Genomic DNA, 22,538 nt, shown 5'->3' on the forward strand with positions numbered 1-22,538 from the left:
GAGCCTAGCAATCTCTATTCCTTGATTCCTTCCCCTTTTAACTCTCAGCGCTGAAAAAACGTGCTAACCAGTTCACCCGGTTCAACTCTTGACACGAATGTATAACATTTACCACATTGTCATGACTTCATCAATTTTGGAATATATGTTTTTTCTTTTAAAAAAATAACATGGTATTCCTGCCATTAAGGTAAAACTTACTACTTGCTCGTGTTTTTTTGGCGGAAAAAGTACACCGAAGGTCCCTTAACTTTTCACCGAATTATAAAATCATCCTCCAACCGCAAAACCAAATACAAGACATCCTTTAACTTACAAAATCGTTCATTTTAGGTCCCTCAGTGGTTTTGATCCCGGTTTCGTTCGACGTGGCAGCTGAGTCAGCGTTGGACCACGTGGGCTCCACATGTCAAGCTGCCACGTCATCATCCTCTCCCTTGCCACCGGCACGACGCTGCTCGCGCTCTCCCTCGCGCGCGCCACGGAGGAAGCGGCAGCGGCGACCGTCTAGGCCGCGCTCGATGCCCTCCGGACGCTCACCCTGTCCTCCGCGCGTACCTCCGCGGGTCTGCTTCCGACAGGTGGCAGCCCAACCCTCGCCTTCCCCTCCACCGGCGCGCCGCCCCCGCTCGCGCTCGAGCTCCTCCCCGTGCCGGAATCCGCCCCCGACTTCCCCTCCCACCTCGAGCACGAGCTCAACCGCAACCCATGGGCCGCCGCCGCTGCAACCGCAACCGCGTCCAAACATGATGACACTCTCTCTCGTGGCTCGATCTTCTGGTGAGGGGGATAACTCTCGCTTTAATCGAGTGCGACGTTTGCGACGTGGCTACCAACCAGAACAAGTCCAGGACATCGTGCAATCGCTACACCACAAACGATGTCATACCAACCGTGACGCGCGGTTGATGATCCCTGCAATGCAAACGAGAGAACACTGCAAGAACAAGATAAGATGCAATCTAAATATTGCGAATAGGTAATTAAGCACAAATGAATAGTTGCGATTGAAGTGGTAGATTTAATCGACCCGGCAAATCAACACACCAACTATTGGGGGCTCTGAATCAATAGTCGCCGACTAATCGAACGAGGACTAGAGACAAGGTGAATGGCACTTGGCAAAATTCAACTAAACAAAACCCAATTGTTTTTGAGGATGTACAAAGCTATTTATAGAGGAAAATAAAGCTAGGGTTAAGTGCTAATTCGTGGAGGTGGAGGGAGACACTTCCGAGATGGGTCTAGTCTATTGCAAGGCCCAAGACCTAAGTTCGGTTTCAGCAACAGCACTGTTTTGTTTTGGCGATTCCCGTTGACTCGAGATGAATTTGGACATGAGACCGGATGCGTTTGAAAGGTAGCGAGATAAGCTTTCCACGAAGTCTAAGATCACCCAAATCGGAGTTGGCATGAAGGCGCTAGGTCCGTTTGAAGTCAGTGCTGTCTCCGGAGGCCGAACTGGACCTGGACTTGGAATTATCATTGGAACGTGTGAAGTTATGTGCGTATCCGATGAAGTGATGTCCTCATCAGAACACGAGCTCGACGAGCCACCGGTGCTCTTCGCCACGCTCTACGAGCTGCCGCCGCCAGCGGTGGGGGGTTAGCACTGTTTGTCCGGATCCACATGGCCACGTGCGACCGCGCGGTGTCTGCCTCACTGATGAGGGAGCTCGTCGCGCTGCTGTCCGGCGATGGCACCGACGCCATGTCCGGGTGAATCCGAGGACGCGGCGGTGCACGCGGCGCTGGAGGAGAGGATACCGCAGAGGGACTCGTGGAAGCCATTCTAGGCAAGGGGGATCGACGACCTAGACAGCCTGTGCCCTCTCCTCTTTTCTTCCCAAGCCGACGGCGATGGCGGTGGCACACGTGCTGGTGTTCCCGGTCCCGACGCAGGAACGCCTCGCCGCCGCCGCCATATCTCCGCGGCTCTGTTTCCGGCCCCGGCGCAGGGCCGCCTCGGCGTCTTAGCCACCACTGCCGCCGCCATATCGCCGCGGCTCCGTTTCCGGCCCCGGCGCAAGGCCGCCTCGGCACCTTAGCCACCGCCGCCGCCGCCATATCGCCGCGGCTCCGTTTACGGCCCCTGCGCAGGGCCGCCTCGACGCCTTAGCCGCCGCCGCCGCCATATCGTTGCGGCTCCGTTTCCTTTCCATGCCCGACGGCCTCCCCGACGATGACCTGCGCCTCGTCGATGGCCTCACGGAGCTCATGGACGGCCTGCGGACGACCGGCAGCACCACGTACTGGCCTTGGAGATGTGGTCCGCCGCCGCCGCGCTCGCCTCGGAGCATGGAGGGGGAGAGCTCGCCGGCCTCCCCACCCCCCTCTCAAACGGCCTCGCTTTTTCCTCTCCCCCTCGGCGGGACTCGACGAGGATGCGGAGGTGGCGTTCTCCCTTCTCCCGCGTCGTCGTCGCCACCGCCGCCACTGCGAGCCGACTCCCTTCTCCAGCGTCGCCGCCACCGCCGCCGAATGTCCTCTCCCACCTCGCCCCGACGACCTCCCCACCCGTCGGGCATCCTGCAGAGAGGAGAAAAGTGAGTGAGAGAGTAAGAGAGGAGGAGGAAGGGAGAGAGGGGGAAAGAGAGAGTGTGCTGACTGTACATCCTAACATGTGGGGCCCACGTGAGTCCCACGCTGACTCAGCCGCCACGTCAGACAAAACCGGGGTCAAAACCACCGAAGAACCTAAAGTGAACGGTTTTGTAAGTTGAGGGATGTCTTGTATCTGGTTTTGCGGTTGGAGGATGATTTTGTAATTCGATGACAAGTTAAGGGACCTTCGGTGTACTTTTTCCTTTTTTGGCAGTTGAGGGCCTTTGAGGCCCATTAAGGCGCATCGTGGTAAAAATGTAAAATGATGTCTTCTATCTAAACAGCTTGTGTGTGCTCATCCTGTCTGGTTACCAAAACTTATTGCTTGCTCGTGTTTCTGTGCAGTTCAGAGTAGAAATTAAAATGGATTATCCTGTCGAAGCAATCCCTTGACCGTTCGATGTGGGCTAAACTGGCCGCATAAGTTCACTATTTAGAACATACTATGCGCATACTAACGCTATGGCGATATAGTAGAACCCATGTTATTAAAATTTTATTTCATTAAAAATACTCAGTTAATTTAATTTAGGTTTGCTTTTGTGATTTTTTTAAGCAAGATTGCCATATTGATTAGTTGGCAGTTATAGTTAATCTTGCTCCTTTTTTTTTTCAAAACTAAAGCATCAGATGTCAAAGGTCCAGATAGCTGAAATATATGGGAGCTAGCTCATGATATGATACAAAAGCAGAAATCTAATTTTATATATGCATTATATATTGACTTCATATATCATATATTAGTTATACATTGCAATATGACCAAAGTTATGGATCACATCAATCACCACATTTAGCACTGACAAAACAAATGTAGAAAGTTACTCCCTCTGTCCTATAAAATACCAATCTAGTATCAGATATGACATATCCTAATACTACGAATCTTATACACGGAGATCAGTATTGTAGTATTAAGTTGTGTCACATCTGGTACTAGATTAGTTTTTTATGGGATAGAGAGAGTAGAAACGATTCAGTTTACAAAACCAATTGGCCTTGACTTTTAGGCTAGTAAAAAACTATTGTAAAAAGAATATGATACAACACCAAGTCAATACTTCTACGATTGCCGCTTGAGGCCAATCTCACCAATAAATACGCGGTAGACCTCTTGGAGCTCAACCTCCGTGGCAGTTCCAACACCGTCCCTCCTCAACAGTGCCCCCAAGTAATAATATGATTCAAAAGAAATTAGAGTATTATACTCAAATTTCTGAAGAAAGTGCAGGATAAAATAGGGAATGCATAGTGAAAATAAACATATGATTCCTATATATAAACAATTTCAGTGATACATCAATGCTGAAAGTTCGACATAAAATAGAAACAAGTACAAAAATATTTCAGAGTTTAGTGTGGTGATTACGTTTAAACTTTGCATGCTCCAAGATAACAAAGAAAGTGTGTATACACTAATCAACCTGTACACATACTGTGACATGAAAGCTCTATGACTTTAGTGGGTTGATTCTTCCATGGATCCTGCATGCACAAATAAAGCAAGAATAAGTGATTAGGAGCTGAATGCAAACATCAAGCATACCAGCAAAATAAAACTAATTAATCATATAATCCTAAAGGCAAGCAAACTACATCCAGCGCACCAGGATTAATGCATACACCTAGCAGTACCAGGCCATCAAGATTGATATCTTGCAAATTGTATACCTAATGTGGTTACAAGTTCGTCTGAATTAAAGAAATTTTACGTTGTGATTTAAACATATATACCAGTTGCAAAGTGAAATGTTCTAACCGGGAAGAAAAAGACTAATTGAAATGAGAAACAGATGTGAAAAACTCGATCTGATGTTGAGGAGGCTAGACGCTGGTAGCAACATTCTGAGATTAAATTCAACAGCAATATATGAATTAGTTGATTCAACCGTAACTGTTGTCATACAGATTTAGTTTATTACTCTCTCCGTTTTAGACTATAAGTCGTTTTGACTTGATCAAAGTCAAACTACTTTATATTTTATGTTTGATCAAGTTTGTAAAAAAAGGTACCATTTTTAGGAGTTGGCTTGTTGTTTTGGTTGTGCTCTCAGTCCTTGTGAAAGTCTAGCTATCTCTATCTCAGGCTGAGCTCCTGCTTTTGTTCTTTGATTTAGAGTTGTTTTAGAGCTGGTACTTAGAATCCTGAGTTTTATTCTGAAGGTCTGAGGCTGTGCCCTCTCTGTGCTGTAAAACTGTGACTGGGTTTTACCCAGCGCACCCCCCGTTTGGGCTTTCAATATAAGCTGGGTATCTGACCTTTCTCTAAAAAAACTTTGACCGAAGTTAAACGACTTATAATCTGAAACAGAGGAAGTAGTGTTTAAGTATGAAATGTTAGTTGACAGAAACGTGCCACACATCCTACTTAACTGGTGATATTTACTCTCCAACATCAAAAGAATCAACACATTACGAGGGAGAAAGCAGAAACCACATGAAACTCACCACAAAAGAACCATGAAGCATCATATGACTAATATAAACACACAAAGTTGCTTTAAGATATATTATAATAGAATACACCTCTAAATCCAAAAGTTATCTAAAGAAGACGGTAGCCAGAAGTGCCCTATTTCTAAAGTGGGCACAATTTTGATAAACTTGAAGAACCCTTCTTAGCATACTTTGTTCAGGCTAGGGCTGACATCCTTCCTGTTGGAATTCTGTTGACGTTATTACTTTCATCAGGGAGTCCCATCGCATATTTCACAATTGCTACAGTCCTAAGGAATGGTGTTGCTATCCACATCAATATGAAGAAGGGCTGCATGACTACAATTATGGACAGTGCCACCAACAATTCGTACTCCTTGAGCGCAGTAACTATGCCAAAAATGTAGAGAAGCACCGTCGTAGCCATGTATAAAGTCTGCAAAGAAAGAAATAACAGGTAAAGTGAGCGACCATTCACTGGGACTCCAAGATAAGAAAATCAAAGAAAATTATACATGATTGAGGTACAAACTAAACAACTACTACTAAATAACAAGGGAAAATTGGTTCTATCACATCAAAGATTATAGAAATATGATGATAACCAAACTTCATGGTGCACTATAATAATAGCACCGAAAGATGATGAAATTTACTAGTAGCATTCTGCCATTCCATCTGCTGACCTAAACATTGGAGTGAGTGTATGCAGAAATAAGAATAACATGGTGTATTTGACAATAACTCCAACGATTAAACTACCAACAAAATAAGGTAGCACTGCCACAGGGTGAGATAACAAAATGAATCAGCAAATGACAATGGAAATGAACCAATCACCAGCTCGCTGAATAGTTACACAGCACACGCCAGAACTCACTAGCAGCTGAAAAAGTAGCAATCAATTCCCACATAGACACTAAAGAAAGGAAATTTGAAAACTCCATTTTTCTCCTTGAGTCGATCCAATGATCCTCCGATGAAACAAAGCCAGAACCAAAAATGTAATCATGCAACAGCATACATATTGCAAGGAGGAAACAAAACACTTACGTAAACAACTCGGATCAGGGCAGCCAGTAGAGCGTTGTTGACGACCAGGCCATCTGGCGGAGCGTAGCGTAACCCGCCCAATATGCGGACCTTCGTCGGCTTGCCAGACTTCATCTCCGGCCGCCGGCTTATTCCTTGTTTCTTTCCAACACTCTGCTTCCTCTCTTCTGCTCTCCTCTTCTCGCTGTGTCGCGAAGGATGTGGTGTGGTGTGTGGGTGGGGATCCGATCGATCTATATCAAAGATACGGAGAATAACAGAAACGGACACGGATGCCGGATCCGAAACGGAGTTTCTCTTCATCTCCTCTCCCAGCTCGGTAAACCGTCGATGGCAGCAAGGAATCCAAAACGGCATGGAGAATCACACGGGAGGAAGAGGAAGGGGAGAGAGAACGAGGCAGCAGCAGCGTTGCCTTTCTCTCTCGCGCGAGCGCGACGGAGGAGGAATGCCGGCGCCGGCGCCGGCGCCGGAAGGAAGGCGGCGCGAGCAGTATGCCGTGGGCCGTGGGCCGTGGGGTTGGGTTGGAAGGAGGAAGGAATAAGTTCACCTAAGGTCCCTTAACTTGTCAAAGAATCCGATTTTCATCCTCCAACCGGAAAAAATACAACAGGTCCGTCAACTGTAAAAACCAGTGCAGATGAGGTCCCTCGGCGGTTTTGGTTCGGTGTTCATTTGACGTGGCATTGACATGGCGCTAACGTGGCAATTCGATCTAAGAAAAATAATAAACCCCGTAGAACCCACATATCATTTTCATGCACAAATTATAAAAAAAAATGGTGGGATCCACGTGGACCCCACATGCCATTCTCACCCCTCCTCTTCATCCTCCTACTCCCCATCTCCCCTCTCCTCTCTCTCAGGCGCGACGGAGAGGGAGCAGCGCGCGGTGGCGCCGGCAGGAGAGGAAGGAGCGGCGCACGCCATGTGTGAGATCACGTCGGCGGTCAGCTCTTGGAACTGCTCTCCGACCTCCACCTGCACCATCCGCTCGCCGTCGGCCGCAGCCGCCGTGGCACGAGCCTCCCACGCCCGGATCTCGCACATGTGCATACTCCGCCATCGTCTTGGTCATCATCTTGAGCTTGTCCATGGCGAACACCGAGTGCACGATACGGCGGTGGCGCGCCCAGTCGTCGCCGTTGATGAAGGCAAGGCCGTTGCCGAACAGCGCCAGGATGCTCGCCCCGGGGTCTGGCTTGGCGTACAGCCCCGTCCGGTCGGCGAGGATCTCCTTCACCATGGCGTAGTCGCCGACGCAGAGCGCCGGGAAGGGGCCAGTCCACGAGACGAACACCTTGCTGTAGCGCAACATCCAGGCGTGGTAGTGCGGCAGCACGCGCGGAACGACGTCGTGGCAGCGCCGATCGAGCACATCACCGCTCGCCGCCGCGCGCATCGCATTCGCTTCGCCGATGTTGCCGACCAAGAACTGGTATGCCGGCCCGCGGACACCCTGTTGCCCGAGCGCCCTCCCCACCGCATACGGCCTCCACACCAGCTGTGCCATCACCGTCCACAGCAACGTCGAGACGACAACCACCACCAGGTCCACCACCGCGACGGCGACGATGACGACTGGCCTGGTAGATGCGTCCATGGTCGCCATGGGAACCAATGCGCCAAGCTTGGAGCTCAGCTTTGTGGCAAGAAGAACAAATGAACAAACGGTGTATATATAATACTCCCTCCGTTTCATAGTCAACCTTGGCTCACGAGAGCGTTGCCCATGGCGGCGCGGTGTGTCCACCTTGCCCATCGAGTCGAGGTGCGCAATCTCCTTCGACGTCGAGGACATCAGCTCGCCCAGCTCCCCCGACGCCATCGACGGTGGTGTCAGCCCCCTCGGCGTCCCTGCTGCGGCTGTTTTCCCGACCTCGCCGTTCGCCGCACGGCGCCGGGAAATGGCGGTGCAAACCAAGAGTAGCACCAGAGCCAGTAGAGCCGCAGCCTCGCCGCCTACGGTAATGGCCGCGACCACCGCGCCGGAGAGGGGATCCCGCCGGCCATCACCACAGTCGGCTGCGGCGAGCTTCCTGCCCCTCTGCTCTACCCCGCCGCTCCACCCGCAGCCCGCGGCTGCCCCACTCCGCTGACAGCAGCGACTGGGGAGCATCGGACAGCCTGGCGACGCTGACGGCGCCCGACGGGAGCAACGCCTGGAGAGAGATGAAGAGGGGAGATGGAGAGAGAGGGAGGAGGAAGAAGACGATGGGTCAGAATGACATGTGGGGCCCATGGCCTTACCATTTTTAATTAATTTGTCTGTGAAATTGAGATGTGGGTTCCAACGGGTTTATTATTTTTCTCAGCTCGAATTGCCACGTAAGCGCACGTCAATGCCATGTCAAATAAAGACCGAGTCAAATTAGCCACGTAGGCACTACGTCAGCCAAAACCGTCGAGGGACCTCACCCGCACTGGTTTTGACAGTTATGGATCCACTTTATCTGGTTTTCCGGTTGGAGGACGAAAATCGGATTTGTTGACAAGTTAAGGGACCTCAGGTGAGCTTATTCCGAGAAGGAATATTTAGAATAAGTTTATTTAAGGTCCCTTAACTTTACACCAAATCCGATTTTCGTCCTTAAACCAAAAAACCAGATACAACTGGTCCCTGAACTGTCAAAACATGTGCAAATGAGGTCTCTCGGCGGTTTTAACTGACATGGCGCTTACGTGATTGGTTTGACTAAGTCTTCGTCCCATATGACATTGACGTGACATTACGTGATTGGTTTGACTAAGTCTTCGTCCCATATGACATTGACGTGACATTTACGTGGCAATTTGATCCCGAGAAATTCCGTACGAGAAAATAATGAAAACTACAAACCCACATGACAGCTAAAAAAAATAGTAAGACCCACGTGGATCCACATGTTATCCTCAGTTCCTCACTCCTCCTTACCTCCCTCTCTCCTCTTCCTTTTCTGGGAAATTTAACTATTTGCCGTGATATGGCAATTAACAATTTGGCACTCACTGTTTATAATATGTGGACCCTTGCGTGCATAAGGAACATGCTCGTCAATTCCGATGTTCTTCAAGGCAGTGTCCAGTTGGCGTAAGAACTTCGGAACACCTTTCCATATTGTCTCATGAAAGTAACTCATACCAGCCCTCATTTCATCTTGAGGAGTTGGCTGGGTTGTTCGGATCTTATCAGTTCTAAAGCCTGCTTGAATCTGAAAAAATAAGAACATATTCTGATTTATCTCATTAATGCATCTAACTTTTACCAGTAAAGTTGTGAAGTAAGTCATCTACATCTTAGGCTACTGGAGCTAGCTTATGTTCAACATATACGGTGATGGTGAAGCCAACAGATAGGGTAACAGATGCAGTTTATAGAATCACCTTGATATGGCTTAGGATATCTTGTTTGAAAGCCTAAATCCCAGTGACGCTGACCTATTTTTAACATCAAAATCATGAGGAAAACAGGAATCCCCAAATAATCAATACATAGTTAGATATGGCAGGGACCAATCAGCGATCGTTTCCGCTACACGTACATGTAGAAAAATCACCCTTAGAAGAGTGAACATTTAACATCAATCAACCATGGAAAACAGGATTTCATGTATTTTCATCCAAACTAAACAGCAATTTGGATGGAGTAAATCACTTATATATGTGAAAGAAGATAAGCGCTGAATGATTAAGAGATCAAATTTCGCCCTGACAGAAAAATATATTACTTTGATTCATATGGCATGAAAAGAAAATAAGAGAAGGTCTGAAAACTGGATCGATCTGTAAGATATGGAAACTATTTCTTGGACTGAGAAACAGCCCCAATGCTTTTGAGACTTTCACCGGTTTGTAATATCACAGAAATCATTAAGCTGTTGCATTATACTCCATCGTTCTGTGTCGACCTACTGTATCTATCCTATAGCTATTCGACCTACTGTATCTATCCTATAGCTAGCCAACGAAAATTAGTAGCAGTTAACTGTTGAGCGTAGTAAGCAATGGAGGTGATGCCATGGTGCCCAATTCTGAACGTTCAAGCTTTGAACAGGAGAATCTAGTTTTCCCAATCGATCTTAAAACTAATAACAAACTGCATCCATTTTATATCGGACAAACATCCGTGTGCTCAATACCATATCACACTGGCATGGAAGAAACCTATGAAACGGCACAAACGATTTTCTGTTTGCCTTTTCTAAATGGTGACAGACTGTCGACGATGCCACAGCGGGACGGGGTGGTGGCAGGCCGGGATTCAGGAGGTGGTGGAGGCGCGGAGGAGACCGGGCAGGAGGCAAGCGACTGACGTTGATCTGGCAGCGCGCCGCAGAGGGATGGGCGAGTGGACGGGATGGGCGTCAGTGTCCCGGCGTCACGGTTCGGTGGCGGCGGTGGCTGAGAGGGCTGAGGAGATCACGGCGGTGGGGAATCGGCGCAGAGGGGCCCCCGCTTGAGACGAGGAAGGCAGGCGGCGATTACGGCGCTGGGTCAGGGGGCGGCGTGAGAGATCGAGGCGGAGAGGAGGGATTGAGGGCGTGAATGGCTGGCAGTTGCGGAGAACGGGGAACGCGAGGCGTGGGGGTGCAGCGAAGAGGAGGATGGCGCGGCGATGGGGGCGCCGGCGGTGGAGGCGCGGCAGGGCGCTGCAAGAGGTGGGAGGCGCGGCGAAGGATGAGGGGGATCGGGAGCGGCGTCGGCGGTTGGATGGCAAGCGCGAGCGACGCGGGGAGGAAAGCGAATCGCGGAGGAGGAAAACCAGAAAAGCGACGCGTGCGATGCGATCGATATCTCAACACCGTCCGATGTCCCGATCCGATGGCTCACGTTCCGCGTGTCTGTCAGGGTTGAAGTAATTTTTAAGTAGTAGAGATATGGTGGTGTTGTTTCTTCTAAGGACAACTTCCTGTTTCGTCTTATTCTAAAAGGAAAAATGAGATGCTGCACTTTTAGTTTCTGATATGATTCGCTGCATGTTCTGTTCTTGACTCTTGAGTAGTGTTCAATCAACGGTTCCAGAGCTGGTTCGCACGTTCAGTAAGTGGAAGATCAAGAGTTGATTTTTTACACCGTGTCAATAGACTCCATCGTTTCGCTTATCTTTAGCTTATTCATTCATATAAATTATTAGCAAATAAAATATAATTAATTTATATGTAAAATTTATTTCTTAGCGATGAAAAAAACACAGAAAATCAATTTAAAAATTTAAATTTTAATCAATAAGCATAGCATAATCATCTTGCCGATCTTGAATAATGCTTTACTTTTGCTGATGAAACAAACATTGGCAATTTTTTGGAAATTTTCTGTTTGAGCAATTTTTTGGAGAACTCATGGTGGAAGTTTCTGGAATTTGATGACAAATGCATTGTGATCCCAGGGACACCATCTCCCTTGGCCCATGTAATATTTTCCCTTTTCTCTTTCGTAGAGGCGATGGTCGATGGATAACCGATGACAACATTTCCCAGATTGAGATTAATTTAATTATATCGTTACTACTACGGATGCTTTTACCTTTTTGCTTAGTGAGGTGATTAGCATGTGTATACTTGTAGACTTTCAGTTAGGACTAGGAGTCATGAGTATACAGTAATAGGCTACTATATGGTAGGATGATATTTTCTGTCCAGACTAATATTTATTATCATCTTGTTTGAGATATTTATGAGCTTTGCCAACAGCCCCTGGAATCTAAACAAGGCCTCAGTCTCTGTTCTGTCATACAGTAACTACTATGGCTAAACGTAATTAATTATAAGTTCACAATTTATAGGTTCAATATTTCCTATGTATCAAGTATACGAGTATTTTTCAAATATCTCCTACCTTTAACATACTAGCATTAATCTATAAAGCCAATCCAATTGCATGTGATGTTTGTGTATACATGAGAGAGAATCCTCCACCCATTTACACCAATGGGGATTATCTGTAGTACTGCATATGCAGTAGCTGCCACTGACATGTGGGACCGGGTCCACCTGTCAGTGGTAGCTACTGGCCTACTACATGTGCAGTACTGCAGAGGATTCATATCTCATTTACACACCATATCTCTATTCGTAGTTTCATATAAGAGACTTCTCCATATAAACATTATAGATATAAATCTGGTACTTTAGGTTAATTGATGCCATTTTAAACCATACTATTTTTTAAAAAAGTTGTTAAAAATATATATCCATTTAGTTTTTTTACCAAACTTTAATAGATACATAAGATATCCTGTCAAAACTTCGCAATACTGCCAAATTGGTAAGGTTTATTTTGGCTAATACAATCTAAACAATCCCTTAATCACCTCAAAATTTTGTATTTTTTATCCTAATAAAATGTTGTATCATCGTCTGCCATATAACGTATCAGCTATTGATAAAATCTGAATTTAAAATTTTAATTTTAGAGTTAAGTTTATAATATTATAATATAGTTTTTTTTATATTGACTTTTAAATCATTAAAAACATGTATATCAGCTCTTAGCTAATCGATAGGGTTATCACAGTTTTCTCATGATTAATTAAGTATTTATTTTTTAAAAAAAATGGATTAGTATGGCTTTTTAAAAATAACTTTCGTAGAGAATTTTTTTTTAAAAAAAGACATACTCCATCTGTTTCAGATTATAAGATGTGTTGACTTTGGTTAGAGTCACTACTTTAAGTTTGACTAATTTTGTAGAAAAAGGTAGTAATATTTTTAATCAAAAACTAATATATTATAAAAATTTATTTAATTATAGATTTAATGAAACTATGCTGGTGTTGTAAATATTACTATTTTTTCTATAGAGTTAGTTAAATTTAGAGTAGTTTGATTTTGACTAAAGTCAAAACGACTTATGACCTGTACGGAGAAAGTACCATTTGATAATTTAAAAAACGTGTGTGCAGAAAACTGAGGGAGATGAACTTTGAACTTATATCGGAAAGAACACAGCCGGCGGCAAAGCAGATGGAAATCTCCGGCACAAGCAGAAAACAGAGCCATCCGCGCTTGACTTGGCGCCTTGTGCAATCTGGGCCAGCCGGCCAGGCGGCCAGCTCATCAACACAGGGATCAGAAGTTCAGAACAAAACTATCATCAAATTGCAGTTGCAGGGTATCCTTCCGCCTTAGAACACTAGGCGGACATTACTACAACCCAATATTGGTATGCGGAAGATGACACTAACGGTTGGTAGTGGACTAACGCTTCAGATGATACTACTACAACTCAATATTAGCACGTCCCACCTTCTGTGTATTACTGACGTTAAATGGAACTTCAGCAAAGAAGGAAGGCAAAATTTACTATAGGACACGTAAAAATTATGTAATTAGCTGAGGGACATCGCGAAAACGTGGCACTGCCCCAAAATACTACAAAAACTGTGCAATTTGCTGTAGGACACTAGACACATTATTTTATCATTTTCCAGCTGAAAGTGGTGAGAATATTTTTGAAATGTCCAGATTGCCACCGCACGTCACCACACACACAAAAAAAAAATCTCTATTAGGATGGCCGGAGGGGTGCGGCGAGCAGCCGGAGGGCCGGCGCGAGCGGCGGGGCACGGCCTGGCGGCGGCAGTGCCGGTGTGACGGGGGCGCGGCCGAGAGGAGGAAGAGCTCGACCCTGGCATTGGCTCCGGGCACGGCGGACCGAGGATGGCACGGCGACGTGGCGCAATGTGGCTGAACGTGCTGATGAAGCCTAGAGGGGGGGGGGGGTGAATAGGCTGTCCCTGAAAACTTAAAAACAAATCGCAATGGTAAAATTCAAACAGACCCGGAACTTCCTGGTAAGGAACACCGGAACTTCCGGTCTGCCAGGCCCGGAACTTCCGATGTTCTTAGGACATGAAATTCCGGGTAACAGAACAAGGATGAAATTCAAATTTCGAAACAAGAGACTAAGCCAATCTTCACAAGATGAAGCACAGGTGTTCTAAGCAGAGGATAGATCACAGAAACATCCATAGAAACATCACAGAAAAGACAAGAGCGATTTTTTCCCGAAGTTCGGATCTTGCGATCCTACTCTCCGTTGAGGAGCTCCAAAGAGCTGGGTCTCGATTAACCTCTTGCCTCACTTGTGCAAAAACCCCAGAGGAAATCCGCAGCTTTCAACCCCAAACACTCCTAGGCAAATTTCTAGAATTGAGTGACCACCAAGATCGAACTCAACCAACTTCTAGAAATCCGCCACAAGTGTGGGTTGCTCTACTTGGAAAGCCTCTAGAATCTCAGCACAAGAACTTCATTAACTTACCTCGTTCCCTATCGGAGGAGAGGAGATCCTTCACAAACTTACCCGGGACATCCACAATATGCAACGGATTCTCGCGGGCGACACCTAACCGTCTAGGAGATCATCTCCAAGAGTAATAAGCACCGAGATGACAGCCCACGAGATATTCCAAGTGCTCACCCAAGATCCTAGTCTTCACACCTCTCCAAATCTTCTTCTCTCCCTCTCAATCTCTCCTTCTCACAAGAATTAGGCTCAAGATTGAGTGGAGAAGGCAAGAAACACTTGGGAGAGGCTAGCAACAGCTCTAGGGTCCAAAAGTGAAAGTGGAATGGCCAAAGAACGAGCTGGATATGTATAACGGCTAGGTGACGTCATCTAGCCGTTACTCACAATTTTGAATTGGAAACTAGACAGGAAGTTCCGGACCTAGAAGACAGGAACTTCCGGACTACACTTAGGAAAATCTTTTTCACAAGACAGGAACTTCTGGACCTAGAAGACAGGAAGTTCCGGACTTGCATTTTTGGACAGAGGGAGTATTTGCAAAAATAACTCCTAGGGAAACTTGTCACTTGGTTCAACCTAAGAGCACTTGACATATCTCAGAGCACCACCTGGAACCCCCTCTTAATAGTATGGTTTTTCCTAAAAACTCGATTGCAATAAATAAACTATCCTATGCACTCCTCGAGTTCCGGTCCGCTTTGATTTTATACTTTTGGGGGGTCTCCAAGCATCCATCTTCCACACCTTGGACTAATGCACCTGAAAGTAGCTCAATAAACTCATTAGTCCCTTAACCACATTTGTCATTAATCACCAAAACCCACTAGGGGGATTAATGCACTTTCAATCTCCCCCTTTTTGGTGATTGATGACAACATGGTTAAAGCTTACAAAAAATTGATATAAATTTTGTTTTGAATGGTTAGAGGTGAATGAAACTCCCCCTTAGTGTATGCATATGGAAGATATGAGTGAAACTCATATGCATATATAAAAGGGATCAACCATGGAGAGTTTCCTTCAACCCTACTCATTCGTGGGATGCAAATACACAGAAGAGTAAATATGATGTGCAAATGATATGACAAGGTAAGCACTCAAAAAGAATAAAATCAACATCACATCACAAACATGAAAATAAGACACTCATAGCATAACGGAAATGTAATATATATAAAGAGCAGCTAAGAGCATCTAACAGTCATTACATAGGTCCAAACACATAGGAAGAAAATATTACATGTCCATAAGTCCATAAGAGAGATAAATAGAGCAAGGAGGCAAAGAGCTGCCAGGTCCGGAACTTCCTGGTAAAAATATCCGGAACTTCCGGATAACCAGATAGAGCAGGTAGCAAGCAGCAAAAACAAAAATGTGACCCCCTTCGATTGTAATTTTCTCCCCCTTTGGCATCAAAGCACCAAAAAGGGGCAAAACCACAAGGGAAGAAGAGGATCAAGCCTCATCATCATCGCCATCGAAAGCAATGATCTCGGTGTCGCCGGAGTGAGGTGAGTCAATGTCTTGCTCGGCGGTATCCACTGCTTCATCTATATCAGTGGGAACTTCCTCAGTGGGTGCATCTGACTCAGGCTCAGGCACATCATCACCACCATCATCACTGCTGTCCTCAGAGTGGGAGGACTGCTCATTGAAGGAGTGAGCAGTGCCAGAAGGACCCTCACCACTAGCAATGTCTCTCGCAGCCTCGTAAGCAGCAAAGGGGTCAACAAACTCCTCATCATCTAAAATATCAGAGACCTCCTTGCCTGCCTCAATCCGGTCCTCCTTCTGACGCCTTTCTATCTTCTTTACCTTCTTTGCTGTCTTGGCACACATGCAGAAGATATCCTGAAGAGCCTTCTTTATGAGAGAAGACCCAGAGCGCTGTGGTGCAGCAGAGGAAGAAGGAGCAGCCGAGGATGAAGCACGAGTCGCCCTGGCAGAAGGAATAGCTGGTGTAGAGGGAGCATGAGGACAGAAACACTTGTGCTGGTTGTCCTTGAAGTAACAAATCCCAGTCTTTGCCTCAATCATCTTCATGATATAAGAAGCATAGATGCAACCCCTCTTTGGCTCACACACTGTCTCATAGATCTCATTCCAGATAAGCTTCATGATGCTGAAATTAGGCTTGTTGTAGCGCATGCGACTGAGGAGAAGCACATGCCTACCCGGAAGAGCTGTAGCATCTCCCACCTTGGGGAGCAAGGACCATCTGAAGATAGAATATAGCACTCTATAGGATGGAAGCAACCCACGAGTAGTCCCCAAACAATCCTTGGGAGCATCCTTCTCATGCATGAACGTAGTGCTGGTCACTGACAAGGCATCCTCTTCAAAGATATGTGGACGACTCAGGTCATCATCATCTAGCTCCAAAGCTGCAGCAAACTGAGCCATAGAGACCTTGTACTGCTGCCCCTGAATGGTCCACTTCACAAAATGAATTCCTTTCTTGGTGGTGCCGAAGAAAGCGGTGGAGTAGAACTGACCAATCACTTCCTCATTCCAGGAATACTGCAAAGCTATCAGATCTGCCACATGCTTGCGCTCACACACCCTTCGCACCTCATTGAATACAGAGTTGTTCTTTGAGGACATGTATTGTCAGTTAAGCCACTTCATCTCTACCACTGGATGAGATCTTCCCATAATAACTGAATTGTACCAATCAACCTGCACCAAGGTCCTGAATCTGTCATCCTGAGAGTCAGCAGTCATTGTATCAGGACTCACCATTCTATCCTTTGCACACTTGAGCAAATTCTTCAGATAGTTCACCCTCGGACGCCTAGGATCAGGATCAACAGCCCTCTTCTTGTAAAGCCTCAAAGGATTGCTCTCAGAACCAGGCTCATTCTCATTGCCACCATCATCTGACTCAGATGCAGCTGGAGAGGGAGAGCGGGGAGCATCATGAATGACAATGCTACCAGCCCTCCTGGAATGAATCAGAATCTGACTCCCACTGTAAAAATCTCCAACTTTTTCTTTGCCCAATCTCCCCCTAGGACCACGAACCGGAGGACTCGAGTCAGTGGGAACATCTTGTGACAGCTTCTGTCTCTTCTCACGAGGCATACTGACCACTGCAACAAGGATCAACAAGGTTGGAGTGCAATGGTTAAAAAAAAAGGTGGAATCAATGATTGCAGGCTGGCTGGACAGAGACCGGAAGTTCCGGGCTCAAGAACACCGGAACTTCCGGCCTGCAAATAGGATGAATAGCGGTCTCAAACAGGCCAATGCATGTGATCAAATCCAACAGATCGATGATCTACAAGGTAGCAGGAACAATTATATCGAAAAGGTTTTCTCCCTAGGTTCACATATTTAGAGATCGGGGCAAAAACATGATGAACCAAAAGAGAAGATCAAAAGTGCTACCTTGAGTTGAGGAAATCGCAAATCGATCGCGGGATGAACCTTCTAGCCACCAATGTGGTTGATTCCACGGAGAGGAATCAGATTTCCACGGTTGGAAGTGAAAATCACCGAAAGGAGCACTGTAGTGGCGGCTAGGGTTTGGGAGTCGGGGTGGAGAATAAGTGAGGAGAGAGATGGAGGTCTCGGGCTCCCCCTAGGTATATATAGCCCCGACCCCCGGAAGTTCTGGACTGGGGTGACCGGAACTTCTGGATTGACAAAACAGTGGGCAGACAGTCCCAATTACAAAGGATAGATGAGAATTCAACGATTAGAATTAGAAACCTATGGACATATAGAGACTTATGATGCATATGACCAGCCAACAATCAACAAAACATAACAATGGTCAATATACATCACAAGAGGGGGATAAAAACCAAATTTTCGCAAGAAAAACACACACAAGAATTTTCACAAAATTTTCACAAAAGGGTTTTTGGAAATTTGGGGAAATGTTTGAGCTTTATTCCTGGTATCAAGACCAACTTCTACACAAGAAGTGATCTCAAGACACAAAAGCTCCTTTTTTTTTAATTTACATTTTAGTGATACATGTTTGGCTATGTATTAGCCAACCACCTATCACCTAATATTGCGAGAATCTAAGATATTGAGCTCACTCCTAAGCTCACAAAATCTTTTCTCATCTAAAGGCTTGGTGAAAATTTCGGCTAATTGGCTTTCGGTTCTCACATGGGTAAGGCATATGTCTCCTTTAGTCTCATGATCTCTCAAGAAGTGGTGGCGAATGTCTATGTGCTTAGTTCTTGAGTGTTGAACGGGGTTGTTGGCTATTTTGATGGCACTCTCATTGTCACATAGGAGTGGAATCTTGGAGAAGTTATAGCCAAAATCTTTTAGGGTTTGTTTCATCCAAAGGAGTTGGGCACAACAAAAACCGGCGGCAACATATTCAGCTTCGGTGGTGGATAAGGCAATGGAATTTTGCTTCTTAGAGGACCAAGAAACAAGGGACCGCCCAAGGAATTGACAAGTCCCGGTTGTGCTTTTTCTATCAACCTTACACCCGGCATAATCCGAATCGGAATAGCCCAAAAGCTCAAAGTCACAACCCTTAGGATACCACAAGCCAAGATTAGGAGTATGAACTAAATATCTTAGAATTCTCTTGACGGCAATCAAATGGCACTCTTTAGGCTCCGCTTGAAAACGGGCACACATACAAACACTAAGCATGATGTCGGGACGAGATGCACATAAGTAAAGCAAAGATCCTATCATGGAGCGATATACCTTTTGGTCCACACATTTACCATTATCGTCGAGGTCTAGGTGGCCATTAGTAGGCATGGGCGTCTTGATAGGTTTGGCATCCTCCATCCCAAACTTCTTGAGTATGTCTTTCACGTACTTGGTTTGAGAGATGAAGGTGCCCTCTTGTGATTGCTTCACTTGTAGCCCGAGGAAGAAGGTCAACTCGCCCATCATAGACATCTCGAACCTTTTAGTCATGATACTACTAAATTCTTCACAAAAAGAGGCATTAGTAGAACCAAAAATTATGTCATTGACATAAATTTGGCAAATGAATAAATCCTTTTCAAACTTTTTAGTGAAGAGAGTAGTGTCCGCCTTTCCAATTTCAAAACCATTTTTCAAAAGAAAATCTCGGAGACATTCATACCAAGCTCTAGGGGCTTGTTTAAGCCCATAGAGCGCTTTGTGGAACTTGTACACATGATGTGGGAATTTTGGATCCTCGAATCCCGGTGGTTGCTCCACGAATACTAACTCCGAGATGGGTCCATTGAGAAAGGCGCTCTTGACATCAATTTGATATAACCTGAAATCATGGTGAGCGGCATAGGCTAAAAGGATTCGAATTGACTCAAGGCGAGCAACGGGTGCGAAGGTTTCACCAAAATCGAGACCCTCGACTTGGGTGAACCCTTGCGCAACTAACCGGGCTTTGTTCCTTACAACCACCCCATGTTCATCTTGCTTGTTGCGAAAGATCCACTTGGTGCCGATGACATTTTGCTTGGGTCTCTCCACCAAAGTCCATACTTGGTTGCAAGTAAAGTTATTCAACTCCTCTTGCATAGCCATAACCCAATCCGATTCACCAAGCGCATCTTCCACCTTAGTTGGTTCCAAAGAAGAGACAAACGAGTAGTGTTGACAAAAACTTGCGACACGAGAGCGAGTAGTTACCCCTTTTCTTATGTCACCAAGTATGTTGTCGACGGGATGATCTCTTTGGACAGTGTGATGTATCCTTGGATGGTGCACTAGGCGGACCTGAGCCTGATCAGTATGCTCTAAAGTGCCCGCAGCATCGATCCCATCCACTTACGCCGTTGGCACGTCTTCACTACCACTGGTCCGGAGGTTCCTGACTAGAGAACCCGGAACTTCCGAGCCTGGAGATGTCCGGAGGTTCCGGTCAATAGGACCCGGAACTTCCGGCTCAGTAGACACAGCACTTGTAGGGCTATTGGATGTTGATGACGGAGGTTGATCCCTATCTTCTTGGTCATCCTGCGTCTCGACTGGTCGTATGTCTCCAATAGCCTTAGTACCTATAGCTTAACTTGGATCCACATCAGCTACAACATGTACAACAACTTGCTCTCCTTGGGAGCCATTAGATTCATCAAATGTCACATCCCTAGTGACTTCAACAATACCGGAGGTTTTGTTGAAGACACGATAGGCATGTGCATTTGATTCATAGCCAAGTAAGAATCCCTCATCCACCTTAGGTGAGAACTTAGATGAGCGAGGCCTCTTACTCAAAATAAAGCATTTGCTCCCAAAGACACGAAAATATGAAACATTAGGCTTCTTACCACTCAAGAGCTCATATGAAGTTTTCTTTAGGATCTTGTGGAGGTACAAGCGGTTGATGGCATGACATGCGGTACTCACGGCCTCCGCCCAAAAGACATCCGAAGTCTTGTACTCATCAAGCATTGTCCTTGCGGTTTCAATGAGGGTTCGGGTCTTTCTCTCAACAATGCCATTTTGAGGAGGATCATAGGGAGCGGAGAACTCGTGCTTGATGCCTTCTTCATCTAGAAATTCCTCCACTTGAGTGTTCTTGAATTCTCCACCATTGTCGCTTCGCACCCTCTTGATAGTGAGATCATAGAGGTTTTGGGCTTGCTTTGCGAAACGCTTGAAGACGTCTTGAGCTTCGCTTTTGTCATGGAGAAAGTACACCCAAGTGAAGCGGGAAAAATCATCAACGATGACAAAACCATACTTGTTACCTCCAATGCTTATGTAGGCCACGGGACCAAATAAGTCCATATGAAGAAGCTCGAGTGGTCGTGTTGTAGTCATGATGTTTTTGATAGGATGCGGACTCCCAACTTGCTTCCCGGCTTGACAAGCACTACACACACGATCCTTCTCAAAAGAAACATTAGATAGACCAAGAATATGTTCCCCTTTTAGAAGAGATGCCAAATTCCTCATTCCAACATGGGCTAGCCTACGGTGCCATAGCCAACCCAAAAAGGATTTAGCAATCAAGCATGCCTCCGGATTCACTCTATCCACGTCGAAATCAACGAGATAGAGATCACCCTTTAGAACACCCTTGAATGCTATGGATGAGTCATCTCGCCTAAAAACGGTCACATCCACATCGGTAAACAAGCAATTAAATCCTAACTTACACAATTGAGAAACGGATAGTAAATTGTAGCTCAATGAATTGATAAGGAGGACATTAGATAAAGATTGATTCTTGGAAATGGCAATCTTACCGAGACCCATTACCTTTCCTTTACCATCATCTCCAAAGACAATATTTTCACGACTTCCACCCTCCTCATCAAGACTTGTAAACATACTCCTTTCTCCCGTCATATGATTGGTGCAGCCACTGTCCACAACCCAACTTGAACCACCAGAGGAGTATGCCTACAAAAAGAAATCAAGCTTGGGATTTAGGAACCCAAACTTGTCTAAGTTTGGGTCCCTTGATGTTAGTTACCAAAGCCTTAGGCACCCACACACAAGTTCGGTACTCATCATTGTAATTCCCATTAAAGTAAGCAACCACTTTGTCCTCTGAATTTTTGGAAATTACATATGAATCATAGTAAAGACCCTCTGGCCGAAACTTCCTGGTATTATACCCGGAACTCCCGGTCAGCCCCTTCGGCCTATCAGAAGCCCGGAACTTCCTGTCAAAATGTCCGGAACTTCCGGGTGTCTGACCAGTGAAGGGACAAGTCTCCTCACTTGCTTGTGGAGCTTTACCTTCTCTCACAAACATCAAGCATTCTTTCTCATTTACCACCACACGTTTAGACACAGGACTTCCACCCGAAAACCCGAGTCCGTGTCCATCCTTATTAGGATGAGCGGTGATGGTCTTGTAAAGGGCATCTTTTGAATGGTATGTCTTTTTCATGCATCCATATTTCACCAATGTGCCCAACCTCTCATTCTCTTTCTTAAGAGCTTGCATAGCATCAACATTAGTAGCATAAGAATTCAAATCAATATTATAACTCCTAGCACAACCATTGCTAGTAGAAGGGTTGGAAGGATTAGAAACCACATTTGGTTGAGAGGTACTATTCCAAAGAGTGTCAAATCGAACTTCAAGATCTTTATGACTTTTGTCTAAATTAGCAAATTTCTCTTGAAGAGTTTCATTGACATCCCTAAGGCTAGCTAAAGAACCATTAGCCAAATTAAGCTCATTTTTAGCACATTCTTTAGCTAAGCTCTCCTCTAAGGAAAGGTTTCTTTTCTTCTCAAGAATAAGCAATTCTTCTTGCCTTTCGAGTGATTGTTCTTTA

At 45.8% G+C, this 22,538-nt stretch overlaps 2 protein-coding genes across 2 annotated transcripts; both read right to left on the minus strand.

The window, feature by feature from the left end:
* Positions 1–5,236: 5,236 nt before the first annotated feature.
* LOC127770107 (uncharacterized) lies at positions 5,237–6,207 on the minus strand. The gene is made up of 2 exons (XM_052295785.1): positions 6,094–6,207; positions 5,237–5,476 (listed from the first exon to the last, which is right to left on the minus strand). Exons 1-2 carry the CDS (start codon positions 6,205–6,207, stop codon positions 5,237–5,239), a joined length of 354 nt encoding a protein of 117 aa, XP_052151745.1.
* Positions 6,208–6,662: 455 nt separating this feature from the next.
* On the minus strand, positions 6,663–8,276 carry LOC127760232 (uncharacterized). Its single transcript, XM_052284454.1, has one exon. The coding sequence runs from the start codon at positions 8,210–8,212 to the stop codon at positions 6,956–6,958; it is 1,257 nt and encodes a 418-aa protein (XP_052140414.1). The 5' UTR covers positions 8,213–8,276; the 3' UTR covers positions 6,663–6,955.
* Positions 8,277–22,538: the final 14,262 nt, after the last annotated feature.

This window comes from Oryza glaberrima, chromosome 1 (genome assembly GCF_000147395.1).
Source record: "Oryza glaberrima chromosome 1, OglaRS2, whole genome shotgun sequence".
NCBI classification, from domain to species: Eukaryota; Viridiplantae; Streptophyta; class Magnoliopsida; order Poales; family Poaceae; genus Oryza; species Oryza glaberrima.